Source organism: Crassostrea angulata, chromosome 3, assembly GCF_025612915.1.
Source record: "Crassostrea angulata isolate pt1a10 chromosome 3, ASM2561291v2, whole genome shotgun sequence".
Lineage (NCBI taxonomy): Eukaryota > Metazoa > Mollusca > Bivalvia > Ostreida > Ostreidae > Magallana > Magallana angulata.
This window is the reverse complement of record NC_069113.1, coordinates 16458727-16480511: the sequence shown is the minus strand read 5'-3', so window position 1 is coordinate 16480511 and position 21785 is coordinate 16458727. Positions and strand designations below refer to the sequence as shown.

Sequence of the window (21785 nt, the reverse complement as noted above, 5' to 3'; positions counted from 1 at the left end):
GCTACTAAATATCGTTATGTTACTTACAAGGCTTCAGCTCTTAAAGTTTTGAACACGTTATATATTTACAATAAATTACTATTATCAGTGATAGTTTTTACGATTAACGTAAAGTGAATGACAGGGGGAAATAACTCAGTTTTGTAGTCAGTGTAAACAATGAATGAAAATGTGAAGAAGTTTAACTTCACATATATTGTTCGTATATGGTTTGCAGTCATGTCGATTGTAAATCTTGGAGATTCATTTCAGTTTTTTCTTAACCACTCTTTGTTATCAACGCAATTTTATACTTTATCGCAACATTACGGTAAGACTGCCTGAAGTACATGTAGGGGCCTACAATGGTGTCTATTTAAATGTGGGATATAATTGTCATTTATTTAATAGATTTTTATATTATGAGAAGCTGAGGACACCCGGAAAAAATAGCTACAATAAAATCAGCATGAAATGTAGCCACCCCTCAATTTTTTAACCTAATTAGAACCATTTTAACAGGAGCTTGGACTTTGGGTATAGTTTGTGACGTAGGCCTGTCTATTTTATTGTAGGCCACTCAATCATGGCTCTTTGAAATCAACAAGATTTGTCTGGCTTTTGAGCTAAGGCTACGCAATCGGTGTATATTTCGCTTGAAACCAGCGTCATTTTAACTTGTTTGGACGCAAGAAATAGATAGTTACATCCTACTGAAAGTCCAAGGACTTGTTAAAATGGTTCTAACACTTTAAAAAGTTACATTGGGGCTATATACATTATAATTGTTCAGCAATAATAAGACTTGCATGATTCCTGTATTAATAGTTAGATTGATTCTGATGACATAGACTGGAATTTTACATTTGGTTGTTGGGGGGGGGGGGGGGGGGGGAGATCGAAGGGCTATATAAATCCAAAGATTAGTTATGATTTCCCGACACGATTTAATTAAACATTAATTGTCAAGTATAAAATACTGGATGGTGCGCCAGTTATGTAAGGATCATATCAGTTTGCAAGATTCAAGAATTTCACAAAGACACTATTTAAAACAATTTGAAAATGCAAGAATCAAAATTTTAGATCGCGATAATGCTACTGATATGTTACAATGTGGTTACAGATGAAAGTCAAAAAAAGTTTTCGAACAACAGCTTATACCATCTTCCCAAGTCAAGGGTCTCTGATGAGAAGCGGGGCGGTTCAGAAACCCTTGACGTGGGAAGATGACAATATACATGTACCAGTAAGAGACTGGGTACCTCTTGTTCATGCGTTGATTCCCTATAATTGTTCTTGTATAATTGACTAAAGAAACGCGCTGGTTAAAAATTCTGCGAATTACCGCTGAATCTGCGTAAATATAATATATACAGGATGTATTATATATATACCGCATGTAAAATAATACATTGACATGAAACAATTCTTTACATTGTGTATTTTTCTTGTGTGTAAACAAATATTTTCTAAATGTTTTTTTGTAGCTAATCCTGCCTTTGGACGGATCTACGGAATACTCCTCTTTTTGTTGGCAGCTTTAAGATTCTCGTGTGCGATTAATATTCACAATAAAAGGTTCGATACCAAGTTCTTTTGCATCCACTTGTATTTCAAACTTGTGAACGGAAACATCTAATTGAATTCTTAGTATATATCATCGATGTTTCAAATCCATGCATTCAATGAAATATAAATGAAATAACCCCCTTAATAACTGATGGCGAAATGTCACAAGTGACTAGGATTTATTTATTTTTTTTTGCAGTTTTAAAAACAACCTTTAATTTTTAGATTCGCCCATTTTATGAAGTTTTCTGAATTCATGCATAGATCTTCCTATGAATTTTCTATGAGTTTTTTGTCAAAATAAAAATGGCGGGACTACGTAGAATGCAATTCGTTAAAACTTCGTCCCTCTATATGATTGAAAGAATACGGACGGTTGATAAGGTCGAGGCCCACCATCCAGCATTCTGGTGTTACGTGCCTGAAGTATCCGTATTTTAATTCCAATAAACATGTGTAATTTAATTCCAATAAACAAAATTTCATTATTCACAGCATTTACAACTTGACATTGCTGTCGTTTACATTATTGTTTGGGAACATTCTTCTGGAACTATTTGTATTCAAATCAGCAAGTGTGAACTTCTACATTCTTCTTAATCTTTTCTTATCTGGTAAGTTCTTTATTATTTCATATTCTCGAGCAGACGGATCAACAGACGGACGTACCTACGTATCAAACAGGCCAAACTATTGTATGAAAATTAAAAAAAACTATCTATAAAAAGCCTGCTAGTTGCCATACTGTTTTGAGTTTCGTATTTTTGTTTTTTGCAAGGTGTATCAATCATATTGTTGTTGCTGGGGTTTTACTTTGTGCGCCTAGAACCATCCTCATCGGATAGGACAGAACAAGAAAAACATGAACGGAAGAAAAAGTATTGACTGTGATTCGTGTAAATGCCACGGATTTTATTGTTGTAAAAATTCGAATAGTTGTGGTTAAAACTGCATGTGACAATTAGTATTTCTTTGAAGTAAATGTCTAAAAATAAAAATGTGCTTAGCCATATTTGAAAGCCCTTAAAAACATGAGCGCAATTGTGTACATTTTTTTTCTTCAGCTGGTCAATGCAGTTATTAATCTATATGTTAAAGGAAAACAATGTACCCCACTGCGCTTATATGTAACTTTTTAAAAGATGCAAAAGTCCAGTTGGCCGTCCTCTTTATAAATGGATTTTGTGTGAACTCGCATTACCATTCATAATGTTACTTGTCTGGTCACGTGATATACATTCGACCTGATTGTCTATGACATATTATTCATTATTATACTTTCATGTTAAATACTGAAATCTGATTGGTTTAGACGCAGTCGATAATCCGTTCTATTACCCTCAGCCTATTACCCTCAGCGTTAGCAACACACTTAGCAACGGGTAACAACGAATTGTTACATGCGCGTAAATTATGCGCGTACGGTTCGCCGTAGAATACACGTCATTTCTATATAAAAGCAGTAAAAATAAACTGTAAAATTAAGACATTCAGTATAATAAAATTAACATTGCCTGTTTGGGAGGATAACAGTTGAAATTGACACCCCGAGTAAACCATTGTCAACCTCCGCTTCGCGTCGGTTGACAATGGTTTCCTCGGGGTGTCAATCTCCGCTTCGCGTCGGTTGACAATGGTTTCCTCGGGGTGTCAATTTCAACTGTTACCCTCCCAAACAGGCACTATTTATATACTAATGCATACATGCATTTTAAAGGGTGATATATTAAAAATGTCACGTGATATGTGAACGAGTCCTTTCTTTTCTATTTAATTTCTTCATATTCCTATCGTCTACTATACTAAGGCCCACATACTAATATTCACTTCCATTCATTAAAACAAAAGGTGCCACTATCAAAAACGTTACTACATTTGTATTATATAGTTCAAAATGAAACCCCAATCAATCGACAATACGTCAATCATTACATAAAAAAAACCCGACTTTGTCAAAATCGCCCACTCTTGTTTGAAAATCATTGAAGAGTATCTTAACTCCTTCTTTATAATACTCTTGGAAAGAAAATATATGATAAAACTGAGACTGATTTTTTTTAAAGTTTATACAATGTATATGTCTAAAACACAGTTATATTTTGAAGTGTTTCGAACCCTACAGAATCCCTTCATTTAGAAGGAAGAAACAAAGCGCTATACCCACGTCTTTAAACAAGAGATAGACAAAGTGTTTTTGAAACTAACAATACCTATGTAAAAGCTTCATGACAATACGTTCACATTTGTTTGAAACACGCGTTTCTTTGCAAAAATAAGCTAATATTTAGCAAACATACTAAGGAAACTCTATGGACAACTTAAAAAAAGTATACAAACCTTTACATTCATTTTATACCCATTTAAATAAGTATCCATACAATGTATATATAGTGTATATATAACATACACAACAGCACACAGTAAAAACTGGATGCTATAAATTGACAGAAAACAAATGAAAATATCACAAAGGCATTGTATTAAAACAAAACTAGTAACTGGTAATAAAAGAAATAAAAAAATAGGAATACTGAGTTCTCTGAATATGTCCCACCACACTCTATACAGATTGATCATGATTAATTGAAAATATCACAGTTGTACATCATAACAGCTAGGGTTAAAGTGTACTGTAATTAACTCCAAGCTGTTTCCACATTTATATCTCCTGACATCACTGCCTTAAAACAATGAAAGAATAATGTGTTTCAAATGAAACAAATGCACATCTTGAATTAGAACATGGATATCACATGTGAACCCAGTATTGCCTTAAAACCACTCCATTCCTTGAAAGTAATGAAGCTAAGGATACAAAATGGCTGATGTTCATTGCCCCATGTATAAGGACAAATTTGTTCCATTCTTTTAATTGACACTGTACAACGTAAACAAAATGTGTAAAATACTAGTACCACATATTTTATACTCCAGTGGTAATGACTAGTTTCCACCTGAATAGATAGGTAAGAATACATTTACAAGAACTAGCATTTACATCTGATTTTGAAATCAATGTCTAGCATGAAATAACTCGCAGCAAAAAACAAGTACCGTATCAAAATTTGCTGATTGATTGCTCCAACCAGCGGTAAGCAATCTATGCTTTAGTGCAAAAAGTTGATGCAGGTAAGTATAGATATTGATGTAAACGCTGATAATAAGGAGGAGTTGAGGACACTACAAAGCAGAGCAACCTCATCCAGAGAACGTGGGTGTCTAAAAGTCTGAAAGGATGAACAGAATGAAAGAAATTTCAATCATATTGCACACAGCTAGGTATTACACTGCATGGGACCTTATTACTTCTTTAAATTTATGCATGCACCCTTTTCTTTAAGATACATGAAAACGACTCAGTTGCAAGGGGTCAATAAAGTGACCTCTCAGGTACGTGTATCTTGCATGCCCAGAATAAAGTTGTATATATGTACATTGTATAAAAATCGTGCATGGAAAGGTGGAAGAAAAGTACAGAAATTACATATACCTCTTGCTTCTTCATTTATAATATGCAAATAGTGATGTAAAAATACTTTAAAAGAAATATCAAATGATGAATTTAACAATTTGACACCAGTATGCAAAAAGAATAAGTTCAAACCAGATAAATTCAGACAGGCAGACTTAATTAATACCAAATCCATCTGTATTTAATTGCATGATCCATTGATAATTGAAACATCGGTATGTGCAAAAAAATAAAGTCCAAACCGGATAAATTCATACATAGTGACTTTAAAACAAAGCCTTGTGTATTTAATCACATGACCAATTAATAAAAGAAACTTAGGTATGTGAAAAAAAGTTAAAACCAGATATATTGAGACATAATGACTTAAAGACAAGACCTTCTGTATTTGATCACAGTCTTCAATTTTTACCAGACACCAGTTTAGAGAAGAGAGAGTGTGAATCCTTTAGCAGCACTGATGGGGAGTTGAACTCGGCCACTTTTCCCTCCTTCATGACCAGCACGCGATCACTGTCCATGATGGTGTCCAGACGATGTGCTATCGTAAGCACAGTGCTGTCCTTGAATTCCTCTCGTATTGTATCCTGAATCAAGGCATCTGTTTTCATATCAACACTTGCTGTAGCTTCATCAATACAGAGTATCTAAAAAATAAAATATTTGTTTTCTATTTCATAACATTAAAAATATGCCATCTTATCATTTCACAGTGGACAAAACTACATTTCATTTTATGTTTTAGAGAAATGATACTATTGGGGGAAAAGTCAAGTTTCATAGAAGTACATGTATATGTACTTCAAATTTGGTCCAATTATTATATGCAAGATTTTTGCAGAAAACTGCTCAGTGTACCTTCGTTTTTGTTAATATGGCCCTTGCCAAACACATCAGCTGTTTCTGTCCCACAGAAAACATTTTGCCCCTCTCCCCCACGTCAGCCTCCAGTCCGCCCAGTTTCTCCACAGCTGACACAAGATGACATCTACCTAGAGAGTTCCAGATTTCCTCATCTCCATAAACACTGGCAGGGTCCAAGTTTTCTCTCACTGACCCACTGAAGAGGAAGGGGTCTTGTGGAATGACAGCAAAGCGACTCCTAGGAAAGAGAATAAAAAAGCATCATACCTAAATTTTTCTTTTGTATCAAAAAAAAAAACATTACCACTGTAAGTTTAGATGAACCTAAGTGGAAAGGACAAAAGTTAAATGTTTCACAAAAACTAAATTCACATTGGTTTAATAAAGACTTCCCTCTCCCTTTCCAAACTAAATGGGATAAACATATATCCTAACTCAATATTCAAATACTTATATAAAGTCCAACATATAAAAGATACATGAACTTCTCTAGGAAGTTATATAAACTTGTGGGTCTCTTTATCTCCCATTTCCATTCATTTTAATGAATTTGATCTCATCCCACAACCTCGCAAAGTATTACCTTATATCCTTAAGGTCAAGATACTTGATGCAGTTTCCATCCACTTTGATATCCCCCTGGTGTATCTCTACAATACGGAACAGAGCCAGGAAAAGACTGGACTTGCCCGACCCAGTCCTGCCCACAATGCCCACTTTCTCCCTGGGCTGGGTGCAGAATGTAACCCCACACAGGGCATCTGATAGGTCCCTCCTGTATCTCAGGTACACATTTCTAAAGGAAACTACACCAATGGTTGGCCAAAATGGTGAAACCTATAATAATGAAAAACATGCACTTAATTATCACTTATTTAGAGTGGGCGTAAAACAAAGTTCATTATTAACAGGTGTAAAAAAAATTAAAAAAATGTATTTATTTCTTATTTTTTTTTTTTTTATTTGAAAATTTTTAAAATTTTGCTTCCCTACTCTCTTACAACATTCTAATTCTCTTCCACTCAACTAACACAAGTATACAGTACATTCTGAATGATGTAATTTAAACAGGTAATTTCTCCTCAAAGTAATTTCAAATGGAAAAAGAACACTCAGTTGGAGTTTCATATTAGGTATGTTTATAGAATATTAATTTCGTGAAATATAGTACAATAATCTATCTTCACTATAAAAATATCTTGTAATCTTTTCAAATGTATGCCCTTTTTACATACTGGTAAATTTTCTGTAAAGCAAAACTACATTGTAACTGTGTATTATTTAGGTCATTGATCATTTAATTCAGATGGCACAGAAAACACCTCTGCGAATGTGTTCGGAATGTTTTCTTTATCGTTGCTAAGTATGTAATAAATCCAGAGGTGCTCGAATGAAAGTTCACGGGACTTCACCGAGATTTGTTCAGTTCCTGTGAAATTTCGAGCGTAAGTATAAGTGTTCAGATAATATTCTCAAAATACTTAAGTACTGGTTGTTTTTCATATCATATCCTACTTTGATTTATGTTAAAACATGAAAATCTTTTAAGATGCATGTCTTATTTCATCGTCTAGAGGTTATTTATATAAAACGATTATATTCAGAACAGAGTTATCGTCCGTGTTCAACCACGTGTAGAGTGGTTGAAAATATAAACATTGGGTTGCTTATTAAAATCGTAGCCATGTTTGATGCTTGTAGTGTGCAATACCATGTTTTTAGAAAAATAATGGGTGTCTGTTTTGCAAAAAAACCTAGTTTATCGAGCCATTTTCAAGGAACATTCTGCATAAAATAGTATAGTCTGTTTCACTATTGATGCTATTACTAGGTCAGGCGCTGATTGAAAATTAATCCTATGGGGGATCTCTACTAAAGCATGTTAATTATTGTAACAGCAGACAAAAACTATATTTTTGTATTGTCACATTTAATTCTAGAACACATTTTATCCACCAACTAATGAAGATAAAGTTTAAAATCAATAAACCTCTAGATTTCATATTTGATTACAAATACCTAGATTCTATGAAATAGACTATAAACACGAGGCATGATTTTTACTGCGAAACTGAAAGGGTCAAATAAAACCACGTGGTCTAAAATTTAAATGACAATAACATTCGCAGGGGTGGAAAAGATTAGTTTACCAGGAGTGAGCCCTGCAGGTTTTCCGACGGAATGTTGAGGTACTGCTGGGCCCTCTCTACACTGACCAGCTGTTTCTCAGTCTCCGTGAATGAACTCACAACTCCACTAAGTAGATTGGTCACTGACAATGCATAGGACAGCGCCAAACCAACCAGACCTGGGCAAGAATGGGAGAACAAAGTGGGTGAATTAAAGCCACATCTTACAAAGTCTGTCAAGTAAATTGAATTCTGAAATATTTTCCAAAAATATAATGTGTTGAATTGTGAACATTTAATGGAAAACTGTCAAATATTTTTTGTTCATGATGTTAATAAATTGATTGTTACAAGGTGACAAAGGCCTATATGACTAGAATTCCAACTTTGCTTTGCATGGACCAGTAGTCACAAACCTGCATTAACAGCCTGAAACTGGTGCTGAAGAACAGAAATAAATGCAATTCCTGTCACCATGACAACACCCATCATCTGAAGTCGGAAGCCTAACCAGCTTGCCACCGCTTGCCCACTGTACTGTGCTCTCAGGTTCAAATCCAACTTTTCCAGATTCTCTTTCCTAAACCTGGGTTTTCAAAGGAAATGACTAAAAACATTTTTATGACAAATTATATGCATACAGATGTATAACACAAGCATTTTAAAATATCTTAAACCTAAATTTCTGGTATTTTTGTTTTGTTTTTAAACATTCACTCAATTCATCCCTAAAAACTTCCTTTGATTCATCAAAATGTCCCAGCATGTTAACGTTACAGCAATTTACCGTCCTTTAAATAGTTTGTAAATTGTTTGAATTCATCAGAATCCCTGTAACTGACCTGTCATTCTCTCTGAATGCTCTGATAGTGGTCAGTCCAGTAACAGTCTCTGAGAAATGTGCATACACCGGGGACAGAGAAACACTGGAAATCCTCTTCACTTCCCTGGAGGTGTGTCGGTAGTAATGCTGAAATCAAAGAAATTCAAATGTCTGATTTCTTTTGATAGCCTGAAAGTTTGGATTTCTATGGAACTTTAGTAAATGCACAAGTTTTTTTGAAACAGTGAAACTACATTGTGAAAAGTGAGCTATATCAGATATCTTATCAATGTAAGACCTTCTAGCCTTGAATTAAGAGAAGGGTATATACCAGTACATGTACATGTATCTGATTGTTTAAATCATGATCCTTTCTTCATTAAAGAATTGCTTTTATTAGTATTTTTTTAGACTTTATGCACCAGTACAAGCTGGTTATGACTCATAACTGGCAAATAATAAAGACACGTCAAGAAATAACATTACAATTCAGGAAGTTTGGTATGCACTTGTCTCCAACAATCAATAATGAGATAAGATGACATTCTTTGGACTGTAGCGAAATTCAGCAAGTGTTTCCGATTGAATAAAACTTACACGATTCATTGTATAGTGAATTTTTAACATTTACCTGAATTTTATAATATACAACTCCCAGAGGCAGGAGAAGAAGAGTGAACCATGGTAATCCATAACAGATGACAACAATTGTACCCAGAATTCCAAACAGCTGCGCCAAGAATATGTTTAATATGAATGGCAAGGAATCGTCAATTGTATAGAGGTCTGAAGAAAACCTGTTGATGATTCTGCCCATTGGATTAGTGTCGAAAAAAGATACTGGAGCCTGGAATACATGCAAGTAAAATCAGCTGATAAAATAAAAATATCCAGCTTTGTGTCAATAAATAAAAAAGAATTATAGTAATATTTACAAAGTTTAACATTAATTTGGCCTGCATAAATGAATTACTTTCATGTTCAAAATAAACATAATTTAAGCTTAATTTACTGACCTTTAATATCACAGATAGAAGTTTTGTATGGAGATACTGTGCAGCACAGATACCTCCATAAGCAAATAGGAAAGCTCTCATCAGCGTAAAGAGAGAGTTAGCACCCGCCAGAGCCCCATACACTGTCAGGTAGAACTGGATGTCATCAGAGTCCGTAGTGTTTCTGAAAACAGTGAAAGCATAAGTCAATCAATCCATAAATACCTGGTAATAGGTACCTAAACATTTTATAATTCATCAAAATGACCCACTTCATGATACTGATTGTCAATAAAATCCAACAAGCCAATGGTTTTTGAGAGAGACAAGAATTATGGACTGGTGAGCAGAACTTTTTGTATATGGCTTGCACTGTTCAGATCTAATGCTCTGTACTTATCTTGTTGGGGATACATGCATCTACCTACCCTGTGTGATTGGCACTGCTGTTACTGGCTCCATGAGAGTGAGACACCCAGTAAGACAACCACCAATCATTCACATTTCTGGATGCTACAAGGAGACAGGATGCTCTAATATATCACACACAAACTCTACTGTATTTTTTAACTACCATAAATGATGAATTCAGATTTTGTACAGACAAACTGAACAAATCCCCCCCCCCCATTTTTTTTTCACATTGCTTTACCAAGTACCTAGCTAGTGCAAGTACCAATATATTCAGCAGAAATCCCACCAATCTATCAGTGATGGGATATGATTATCATTCAACATGTTGTTTACTTTTTCTATTCCCAATCTTTAAGAGTTGTAGAAAACTGGGGGAAAAATCAGACATATCTTAAATGATACATGTACTAGAATATTATTTCATCTTTTTTTTTAATCTTTCATCTTTTTGTCGTAGCCAGGGGTATGAGGTGCAAAAGTTTTTATAAAGTTCTAAAGTCATCAACATAATTAAGGAAAATCTATGGTGGCATGTACCACTAACGTGAACAACTCATAATATGGGTAACAAATTAAAGAAATGTATTCACTGAGTGTCTTGAGATGTTACAATTACCTTGCATGAGAAACAGAGCAGTCAGTATGCTGGGTGCCAGACACACTCCTACGGCTGACCAGTACGCTTTGTAGACCGACAGACTGAGAACTCCTTTCTCCATGCCTTCTTCCTCCACTTGCTCATCTTCCATTTCCTCTTCTGTCACATCGCTAGCTCCCACACGTTCCTCTGTAACCTGATCAGTCACTTTGTTTTCTGTCAGAAAGTCTTCATCCAGTACATCAGAAGGACTTCCTTTCATAAAATTAAAAATTTTTTCCTCTTTATTGCTGTGCACATTGTACTGGTATTCAAAGAAATTTTAATTCAACTCCTATTGCCAGTGGCCGAATTTTAAAATGGCAAGGCTTACTGAGAAATAGAGAAATAAATTAAACATAAAGTGTCCGGGTGAATTTAAATTGAGGTGAAATTATATTATAAAAAGTATAAAATTGGGCTTAAATAACTCTGTACATAAGTACAGAGTATACATATTGTAGACTGAACTCATTAAAGACAACTACAAAAGAAACATAATCTTACCAATCATGGAAATTCTACCATCCTCCATTACAACAACGACATCAGCTGCAGCCAAGAATTTGATATGATGAGTGCAAAGGATTCTGGTCTTCCTTCGGAGCATACCCATGATGCATTTGTCATACAACTGTTGAGCAACATAAGCATCTACGGCTGCAAGGGGGTCGTCCAGTAAATATACATCTTTATCCTACCACAAACAAATATTATGCAAATTGAATGTATCACAAAAAGGCTGGAGTACATTTAACTGAATAATTAAGATCTGTATTACATAGATCCTAAAGACTTTTATTTAAATTAACAGAACAGAAAAGAAAAAAATCTTTTTATCTTTTTTTAATGAACAATGTATCAAACTACATAGTTGTCAGAAAGTTACCAAAAAATCCATTTGTTGAATTACCTGGTACAATGCCCTTGCTAAGGCCACTCTGGCTTTTTGTCCACCACTTAAGGTCACACCATTCTCACCAACCATTGTTTTATCTCCAGCAGAAAAGACCTACAAAAGCATTGCCATATTAAGTAAAGGACATTGTCTGCATATCAAATAGAAAGATGCAACAATTGTAAAAAAAAAAACCCCAAAAACCCCAGAAAATTTAGTAATTTTACCTTTAGATCGTCAGCGAGCGTTGAAGCCTCCAGTACCTTTTCATACCTCCTGTAATCACATGGCTTCCCAAACAGAATGTTGTCCCTGATGGTACACTGCTGTATCCAGGACTCCTGGCTGACCAGGGCAAAGCCCTCCTCCAGATTCTGGATCCAGATCTGACCTCCTATTCGCTGCATTTCTGCAAGGATGGCGTTTAGCAAGGAGCTTTTCCCAGACCCAACCTTTCCTACTACTCCAATAAACTGACCCTTAATAAACATACAAACATCATAAATGATTCATGGGTATAGTATACAAAAACTACAAAAATACTTACCGGTAAACTATACTGAGTGTCAAACAATACCTTGCATAGAGGGAAGAGACAACTTTTCCGTAGATGAATCATATTCTACAGCTACCTGATATTTTGAAATGTAAATTATGATGCTGCAGTGTTGTATTGCCATGCTGACTATGTTAGTTTTATATAATAAATATTACACTTTTGTTAGTCTTAATGCAGTCCTTGCTCCCACTATAGTGTAATTTTAATCATTTTCTTTTAAAGGCTGCTAATACATTATTCAGCTTCTTGAGCTTCAATGGCATGATTCAGTATATTAACCTATGAACTGTTACCTTTTCAACCTGAAGATTAATATTTTTCAAAAGCAGAGCTCCTTTAGAATCTTCATCTTGGTTATCATTCCGGCTTTCTATGCTATTGACTGACTGCATTGTGTTCGGTTCTTCCTCCCATGAAAAAGTTCCATTTCTGATGCACAGTACTTTTTTACCACGATAATTATCTGAAACCATTTAAAAGTTATCTAGCATAAAGGTTATGATGTGATAGTTTGTCAAATTTTTTTCATCATGCATTTTACTTCTCAATAATGGGTTGATGTATAAGTACTTAACATGAAGACATATAGATGCATCATAGCAACATGTACTTCAGACCCCTCAACTCAATTTTCAAGACATTTAATCTGATTAAAAGCAGATCCTTGATCCACTCTATTGTCGATACACAAAGATCTGAAGAAATTGCGCTTGAGGTCACCTCCTGGTGAACTTTGGTTTAAGAATATTCCTGAGTTATTTTAGCCAATCAGTAATTTTGGGTTGAAAAAAAAACCCCACGATATCATCAAGATAAAGATGGAGCAAAAGTTAATATTAGATGCCCTAATGGAATCCAAAGATCGTATTGGCATAACTTTCAAAAGACGTAGCTGAGGAATGGAACTGACGATGTGATTGGTCAGAACAAAGTTTACCAGGAGGTGACCTCAAGCTGTGTTTCTTCAAATCCTTATGTAGCGATGATAAAAAAGAGGAGCAGATCAAGGATCTGAGCAAGACAATCACAATATATTCCAACTTTTTAAAGTAACTTTGGTTCAACAGTTCATCAGTCCAAGATCATAACAACTCAGTCTTGGACAATATCTGAACTATCAGTTAAGGATGAAATATATTCATACTAAGAGAAACGCATATAAACTACAAAATACATTTAAACATGTATTCAAATCAAACATTACATAATTCTCCTTAATTTTTTATGAAGCAACATTGATCTTGAAATGCTGATGTTAGTAGCTAGTAGGAAAAATTTGGTTATACATGCTGCAGATAATTTTTTTCCATTAAGCTAATCTGCAGCTAGCCAATACCATACAGATAACAAAATTACATAGATGTGCACTGTGCTAAAATTTTAATACATCATAAGCCTTGCCAGTCTTGCCTGACACTGAAAAATTTGGGTCACAACTCACTTTATTCTGAACCCTTCAACATGAACTATTATATGCATAAACTCACCATCTTGAGAGTAGTATAAACTGAGATCAACCTCTGAGAGGGACACAAAGGACTGGAGTCTCTTGAGGGAGACCCAGGCCTCCATCAGCCCGTTCAGGACCCAGGGGAAGGCATTGAGGGGGCTGATCAACATCAGGAACAGGGACAGACTGGTGAACACCTACAACAAGGAACACAAAATCATCATCATTACCATCATCATCTGACATTGTCATCATTGAGATGTCCTGTTTGTTACATGCATAATCAACTCATAGGTGAATTAACTGAACAATTTTGGGAAAGCCTGGTGAACATCTACAACAACCAGAGCAGAAAATCATCGTGATCATTGTCATTATCATCATCAACACCACCAAGATGAATCATATAAAGTGTGTTAATATGTGACAAGGAGAAAAAAAATAACCCTTCATTCTTGCCAATATCTCTCTCTCTCTCTCTCTCTCTCTCTCTCTCTCTCTGAATAAAACAAATTATATAAAGTGAGTTAATGTGAGACATTAATTAAGTTGTCTGCATGCCTAACACAACTACTGTAATTTTCTCTGCTATTCAACAACAGAATTAAATGTCATACAAAGGTTACTATATATTGTATTCATGATAAATGAAGTCACTAGGCTTACTGTTACCTAAAAACTCTGAAGAAAATCTAGAGCAGAGTATATTATGTCAGTAGGCAATTTTCAAGAATCCGAATACCCCGGTAGATAGGTCAATCTTGATGAAGACTTTATTCTTTTTTAAAATAAAATACAGACAATATGTGTATGTATATACATATTGTCAAAAGGATTCTTCCATTTCCTATTTTTTATTAATGTTTGCATTTTTATACAACCGGTAATAGAAACACAAACATCAATAAAAACTTGGATTCAAATATTGCAGTACATGTACTTACTAACTGTTATATTAGATCTTGGGGGTTTATAACAACTTTAAGGTATGTGTCTTATGATCTTGAAATTTGAGATATCTTTAATTGTTATACCTCTGTCAGTGTATTTTATCAATTTAATATTTTGACAAAAAAACCTGCTATTTTATCTAAGCAACATTTACCATGACCATGCTCATAGTGAATAGTCATCAAAACTGTTCACAGGTGGCATTCGATTTCCCTAGCGTTTAATTTTGGAATGTTTCTGGTCTTACCTGGATTGCTATGTTAAGTTCTTAAGGTAAAGACAGGTGTACCAATACCACATACATGTATATATATATCACGCAAAATGTACTCAAAATATGAAAAATTATATACTAAACTAACTTTTTTTCATGTGCAAGATATTGTTGCAAGATCAGTGATAGCCTCATCCTCACTAAATTTCTCTCCGCTAACAAGTCCTCAAATGTACGTGGTATTTTATTTTAAAAATAACCTACATCTTACTCACACATATAGGTCGCCACAAACCAGTTTATCGCTGGTAAATTGCAAAATAAATTTGGCAGGAATAAAACTTGGTTTACAGTATATCTGTATTTTTTAATGCAATTATTTGAGCTGTACCTTGGCAGCAGTCAGTGTGTTTCCCAGAAGTGAGTAGGTAGTGAAGGTCAGAATTGAAATAAGGACTGGTGTCGTGGCCCAGAAATAAACGCACATTGCATCCAGATACTTCCTTCCCTTTAAACTCTTCAGCTCAGCACTACGAAGCTTCTCAATTTTAGTTTGAAATGTATCCTCCCATGCATAAAGTTTGACTACACGAATTCCTCTTAGAATTTCTGTCATTAGCTGTAAGGAGTAGTATTTTGGATAAATGAAAGAATAAAAATTCTCTGATCAATTAAGCCCCAAATTTTAATGGAGTCTGAGATGGAAAAAAGAACTTTTTTCTTTTTTTACACAGATAATATATTCAGAACATTGTATTTTGGTGTTTTTTTTTATCATTAGAGAGCTCTACTGACCTTAACTCTTGAGTCCTTTTGGAGCATCATCTCTGTACTAAGTTGTCCAATTTTGCTGGCCAGCCATTTATTGATAGGAATTAGGAGAATGGCAAATCCTAAGCCAGCTAGAAATGCCAAACCGACCTGCATGTGTAACAAATACAGGGATACTCCCACTTGGAATGGGAGGCTCCAAAATGCATGGAAACTGGGACAGAAATTCACAACCCGGTCAGTGTCTGTACTCATGAAGTTGACTATCTCCCCTGTACTGAATTTTGATGATGACACACTGCTGACTCGGAGAGCTTTATTGTACACTGTTGTGATTATTGAGCATCTGATTTTGAGTCCAACTACTTGCATGTTGTAATCAAACTGCGTTGAACAGATAGACCCAATAAATGTTGAAAGCAGGAGTCCCAATGCATAATAAACACCATGCAATTCGGGCTCATTTTTGTTTTCTACAAATGACACAAGGAGATTGAGCAAGATAGGACCAGCAAATCCAGCAAGATCAGCGGTCAGTTTCAGAAGTCCTAAAGAGTAGTATTCCCATCCAAATATACTGTTAAGGGCTTTTAATAACGTTCTTTCTGCCGATTTAGACTTAATTTTTACGTCAGGAATTCCAGAATCATTTCCTAAAAGATTTCCATTAATATTTCTCTCCTTCTCTTCTTGGTTTATAGAATTAGATGTGGCATCTAACTTCAAACTAATTTTTTTCTCAATATCATTAGTATTTAATCTGTGCGGTAACTTAAAGAGATCATCAGCTGTATATATGTCATGTTTTGATCCTTTCACCATCAATGGATTTACCCAGTTGAAGGTTATTCTAGAAATCCATGATTTGTTATCTTCTCCAACTAACAGACTATGATCACGTGTAATGGCACCATAATTTGTCCTTGAGCTTCCTAATAATGATTCTTCAGATTCCTCTTCTAATGTATTAATGTTTAAGTTATGACTATGCAATTGCACTTTGATTCCATCTTGAGAATTAGGCAGCAGTGATAATAAATACACACAGTGTAAACCAAAATACACAAATACACATACACAAAAGTAGGGATTAAATAGTACAGGTCTATGGATCCATGATAAAATGGCAGTATGTAACAAAAAACCAGCAGATATGAATGTTAAAGTATAGGTCAAAATATTAATTAAAGGGCCTCTATATGTTCTCCATATAAAATATTTCAGATTCCACACATAAAACGAATGGATAAACCAACAAATGGAAACAGCACCTGAGATAACAATGTCTACAGCACTGAGTAAATTTCCAGTCAATACTCTCGTCAATGTTGGAGCAGCAATGGCCGATAACATTAATAATAACGAACATAAAAATCTCAGCTTCAGTGCTGCAGGAAATGGGTATACATGGCTGTCGATGCTTGCTCCTCTGGCAATCGCTATATGATAGACACTAACAGTTAACAAAATGACGTGAGGAGGTAAAATCACCACTAGCTCTTCAAAACAGAATCCAAAATCCTGGCCATACCAGGGTAATGTGTTTAGGTGAGGTCTGCAAATTTCCTCCCAAAATTCCATCCTTTGATCTGGAGCAAATCAGTTAGTGATAAACCATTTAACACTGTTAAAGGTCACGAACGACTCATTATAGTGTCTTAGATGAAATCCTAAAAAGCAGAAAAACAAGTACTAAAGAAACAACAAAATTCCATTACCTTACATGCATACAGTACCAGTAATTACAATAAGTAATGAAATAGGCTACATGCACATGTTTCGTGATTTATTATTGAATCCTACAAAAATATCTTAAAATTTAATGCACCAACATTTGCAAAAATATGTTACCTACGACAAATTTGCAGAATTACTACTTGTCATACTGCATACCAGACATAAACGCATGTGCTTGCATCTTCTACTTTCATCAACCGGTCTGATCTACTTACATTCTCAACTCGGGTTCGGTATACCAAAACGAGATATCACTAAAACCCGGAAATCATGAAAATATAAGGTGTCATAAGATTTACATAAGATAAATATATTTACAAATATATTTACAAAAATATCAAATATATTTAAAATATCTTACTATTTCAAATCTGCTAAACGATTATTTACCATATATTTAGATTTATTTTATGAGAGGGAAAATTATTGAAAAAACGGAATGACAAGCCCGATGTATTTATTTTTAGTACAGGCAAGACAGCCCAAATTGGTGGGGGGAAAATCAGTAGCAAAATTATCAAAAATTTGCTAATATACATTGCATTGTAAGTTTGTATATATCTCAGCATGTCTCTGATCTCGACCTTTAATGCATATCATAAAAATAATATGTTTTACTGTGCTACCGTTCTGGCGAGCGCAGCAAGAATTACACACCTTGCATCATTGTCAACTTATAGTTTTATTTAGGTATCAACGAACGTCAAAGAATTTTTAAGAGAGTATGCCAAAGGTACTAATTTTAATGGTTATGATGCATACAGCACAACCCCCTACCCCGCGAGAGAGAGAGAGAGAGAGAGAGAGCCCGGTTCCTGTTTGTAGGTGTGTAATTTCCCACTTTTAAATTTAATGGTCTGACTATATGCAATATCTACATAATTTTTTTAACTGTTTATTTTTTCATTTCATTCCTTTTTATTTAGTTCAAAATGTCCTATTGTTTATTTCCTCCCTACTCATATACTTACCTGCCTACTGTACATGCATGCACAATTAGCTTAAAAATGGATCGATATGACAGTAAAGTATGGCTCTTGCTAGTATATACACATAAAATCTCTATATTAAAAAGAATTAAAAACAAATCATATGTTAATGAGGCAGGTATCGCAGTCTATACTGAAATAGTCAGTACACTCATTACAGATGTTTGATCCACCTCTAAATTTATCGCGGGAAATATAGCGCGATTGCACTGTGACGTCATCCATGACGTTTACGTTTCTCGACTCAATACGGAGATATGGAAGCATGTAACAAATCTTCTGAGTCTCGCCAAAGCATATGCGGTACTCAAAACGTGTCTTCAAACTTTAAGTCACCGTAAATTACGAGTTAAAAGTCGGCCATTTTTGGCATAGCACCACGGGTGAAAACATTAGAGAGCATTATGGGACGTAGACAAAAAATTTTGTTTGATGAACTGTAGGTTTAGCTCGTTCTTTTTCCCGCGCACACTGGTTCTTAGAGCTTGCTTCGCTCGCTATAAATAAATATGTAATGCCTCCCCTTTTATAATTAAATTTATGGATGTACACAGATATATCCTGTTTCTCATATGTCGATCATGTTTGTTTCTTGCAGCCGGATCTTGAACTTTTCTTATTTTTGTTGAATCAATTTCAGCTTTATTACTACCTTGGCTTTGAGACTTGCAGCTCAATCAACATAAGGGATGCAGAGATCTGGTGATGAGGCCATTCAAAGTCCTTATCTTACAGCTCCTTCTATTTGTGACCACTTTCATATTGATAATTCCTCCTTTGTGTATCAAATTGCCATTCTCCAAATTTTACTATGTATACAACAAAAAGGATGATGTCTCAAAGAAAGCGGAATTACTCAATACAAAGCGATATGATAGGTCTCTCTCCTATTTTGGGGCATTACAACCAGATTCATCCAGGCAATTCTACCTTGATATGGAGAAATCAGGCCAACTTGACCTAGTTGTGACTATTGTTAGTGTAAAGAGAAAGGATCATGAAAACTTAGGGTATCTTACTCAGGCTGTGGCAAGAATGGATAAATTATTGAAAGAAGATACTTTTTTCAAACGAAAATTCTTGTTCATATGCAACGTTGATCAAAATCCATATGGCCACGAAGAAGCAAAGAAACTAGAAAAGTATATACCAGTGACACATCGCTTTCATAATTTTACAACATATCTAGAAAAGAGTCCTCACAAGTCTTTGTACCAACAGCACAGTTTTGATACTTACCAAAAGGAAACCATAGACTACATGTTCTGTTTAGAATTGGCACATTCCATGAATCCAGATTATGTGTTGATGATGGAGGATGATACTCTACCTCTCCCACAGTCACTGGAGGTTGTAAACTTTAAAGTAAAGTGGCTTACTTCATTCAGAAATCCCCCCATTAAAGATTTTGCTTACATTAAGCTTTACTATCCACCTAAGTGGCAAGGATTTGCCAATGAAGTGAAAAGAATTTTGGAAGTTGTGGCAATTGGAATGGTTGGAATGGGGTGCTTTGTTTTGGTTTTTGCCTTTAGGAAAAAGAGATCTGTTCAGCATTTATTTGCAGTTTTTGGTGCCATTTATTTTGTATTAATTTCTCTGCTGTTAGATCGTCAAAATATTCTTGAGTTGCGTAGATTAGCTTCTCAGTTTTACTCCCTCAACATATCACCTGGGTGCTGCACACCAGCCATGTTTTATCCCAAATGGGTCATTCCTGAATTGTTGAAGTACTTAGCTGGTGCAAATAATAAGTATCATACAGACATAGCAATTTATAATTTCATCACTAGTCAAAATCTTACAGCATATCAAATAGAGCCAAACTTGTTTGTACATATAGGTATGTACACTTCTATTCATAAAAATTCTCGAAAGGATCCACAAGAGTTCATATTTTTTGGTACTTGATAGTGGATGAACAATCATGATTTGATGAGTGATAAAAATGGAAGTCATAATAAACACTTTCCATAAGATTGTAATTGATAATGTGTTTCAAAATTTTATGGTGCTTCCTAAAGCAGATATTTATAGCTGCTTTTGTATTTGTTAACAAAATTTTTCAAAGCATTATTTTTCTGTGGTGCTTGACTGCTTGTAAAGAAACTTTAAATGTGTACATAAGATAAATTTGCAGGTTTTTTTTTTTTTTCTTCGGGGGGGGGGGGGGGGGGGGTGGGGGGGGGGGTGCTATATATTCTTGATGTATATCGTGAGAAGTATAGTTGATTGATTTTGGTTCATTTAGAAGATGTCTGACAGTAATCTATCTGACTGCATTTTTTATAAACCCTGTATTGTTGTCTTGTGCATTGTGATACTATCGCTGTATTGAATATCAAAGCTAAAACAATACTATGTAATTAAATTGTATATGGTTATCCTTGTCATTTATTAGAAATTGTTTAACTCAATATCATGCATTTATAAATGATATTATCTGTTGGTTGTATAAACAAGGGGGGTGCTATATACTAGTATTCTTGATGTATATCGTGAACAGTATAGTTGATTGATTTTGGTTCATTTAGAAGATGTCTGACAGTAATCTACCTGACTGCAATTTTAATAAACCCTGTATTGTTGTCTTATGCATTGTGATACTATCGCAGTATTGAATATCAAAGCTAAAACAATACTATGTAATTAAATTGTATATGGTTATCCTTGTCATTTATTAGAAATTGTTTAACTACATATCATGCATTTATAAATGATATTATCTGTTGGTTGTATAAACAAGAACTTATCCTATCTAAGATGTACTTTTGTGCAATAAAAAAAACCATATCAATGGAATCGAAAACTTTGATTGTTTTATTTTGAATCTTATGCTTTGGAATATATAACATTTTCAAGTTTAGAGATACATGTGTATTTTGTAAAAATTTTTGTTGTATGAAGAAGTAATTAATATTGTTACAATGCAACAGCCATTATAAAAACATTCTTAATTTCAAGGAGGAGAATAGGGTTAACACTAACAGAAATATCTCAATGACTACCATGAAAGTTTTAACAACTTATAAGTAAGCGTACTAAGCCAGAAATAATTTACTTTACACAATAATGCATGTATTCTTTAAACATGCATACATACATGTATGTATTTCCTATCAAATGCAGAATTTAGTTTTTTTTAATATTTGAAATCACAATGTAATATAATTAAATTATCAAAATTGTTATTGCATTGAGACTGCATGAACAACTAAATACATCTTTTAAGGTTTTTATCTATGGTAACAACTGTAAAAAAAAATCTAATACAGAACATGAACAATATCTCAAATTTCAAAATTTTATTTTTAGATTAATTAAATATGAG

The 21785-nt window shown here is 34.4% G+C and overlaps 3 protein-coding genes across 3 annotated transcripts; 2 read left to right on the top strand and 1 right to left on the bottom strand.

The window, feature by feature from the left end:
- Positions 1 to 27: 27 nt before the first annotated feature.
- Positions 28 to 5358, top strand: LOC128175836 (ergosterol biosynthetic protein 28 homolog). Its single transcript, XM_052841683.1, has 4 exons — positions 28 to 310; positions 1470 to 1560; positions 2047 to 2165; positions 2330 to 5358. Exons 1-4 carry the CDS (start codon positions 160 to 162, stop codon positions 2434 to 2436), a joined length of 468 nt encoding a protein of 155 aa, XP_052697643.1. The 5' UTR covers positions 28 to 159; the 3' UTR covers positions 2437 to 5358.
- On the bottom strand, positions 3600 to 17704 carry LOC128175832 (ATP-binding cassette sub-family C member 10-like). Its single transcript, XM_052841676.1, has 18 exons — positions 17584 to 17704; positions 15753 to 17398; positions 15349 to 15576; positions 13830 to 13989; positions 12636 to 12805; positions 12011 to 12262; positions 11799 to 11897; positions 11393 to 11582; positions 10865 to 11101; positions 10263 to 10347; positions 9856 to 10018; positions 9471 to 9686; positions 8859 to 8986; positions 8433 to 8602; positions 8038 to 8195; positions 6471 to 6724; positions 5882 to 6125; positions 3600 to 5670 (listed from the first exon to the last, which is right to left on the bottom strand). Exons 2-18 carry the CDS (start codon positions 17307 to 17309, stop codon positions 5425 to 5427), a joined length of 4557 nt encoding a protein of 1518 aa, XP_052697636.1. The 5' UTR covers positions 17310 to 17398; positions 17584 to 17704; the 3' UTR covers positions 3600 to 5424.
- Positions 17705 to 17907: 203 nt separating this feature from the next.
- On the top strand, positions 17908 to 20617 carry LOC128177587 (post-GPI attachment to proteins factor 4-like). Its single transcript, XM_052844354.1, has 2 exons — positions 17908 to 18010; positions 19095 to 20617. The coding sequence occupies exon 2, from the start codon at positions 19160 to 19162 to the stop codon at positions 20363 to 20365; it is 1206 nt and encodes a 401-aa protein (XP_052700314.1). The 5' UTR covers positions 17908 to 18010; positions 19095 to 19159; the 3' UTR covers positions 20366 to 20617.
- The last annotated feature ends 1168 nt before the right edge of the window (positions 20618 to 21785 follow it).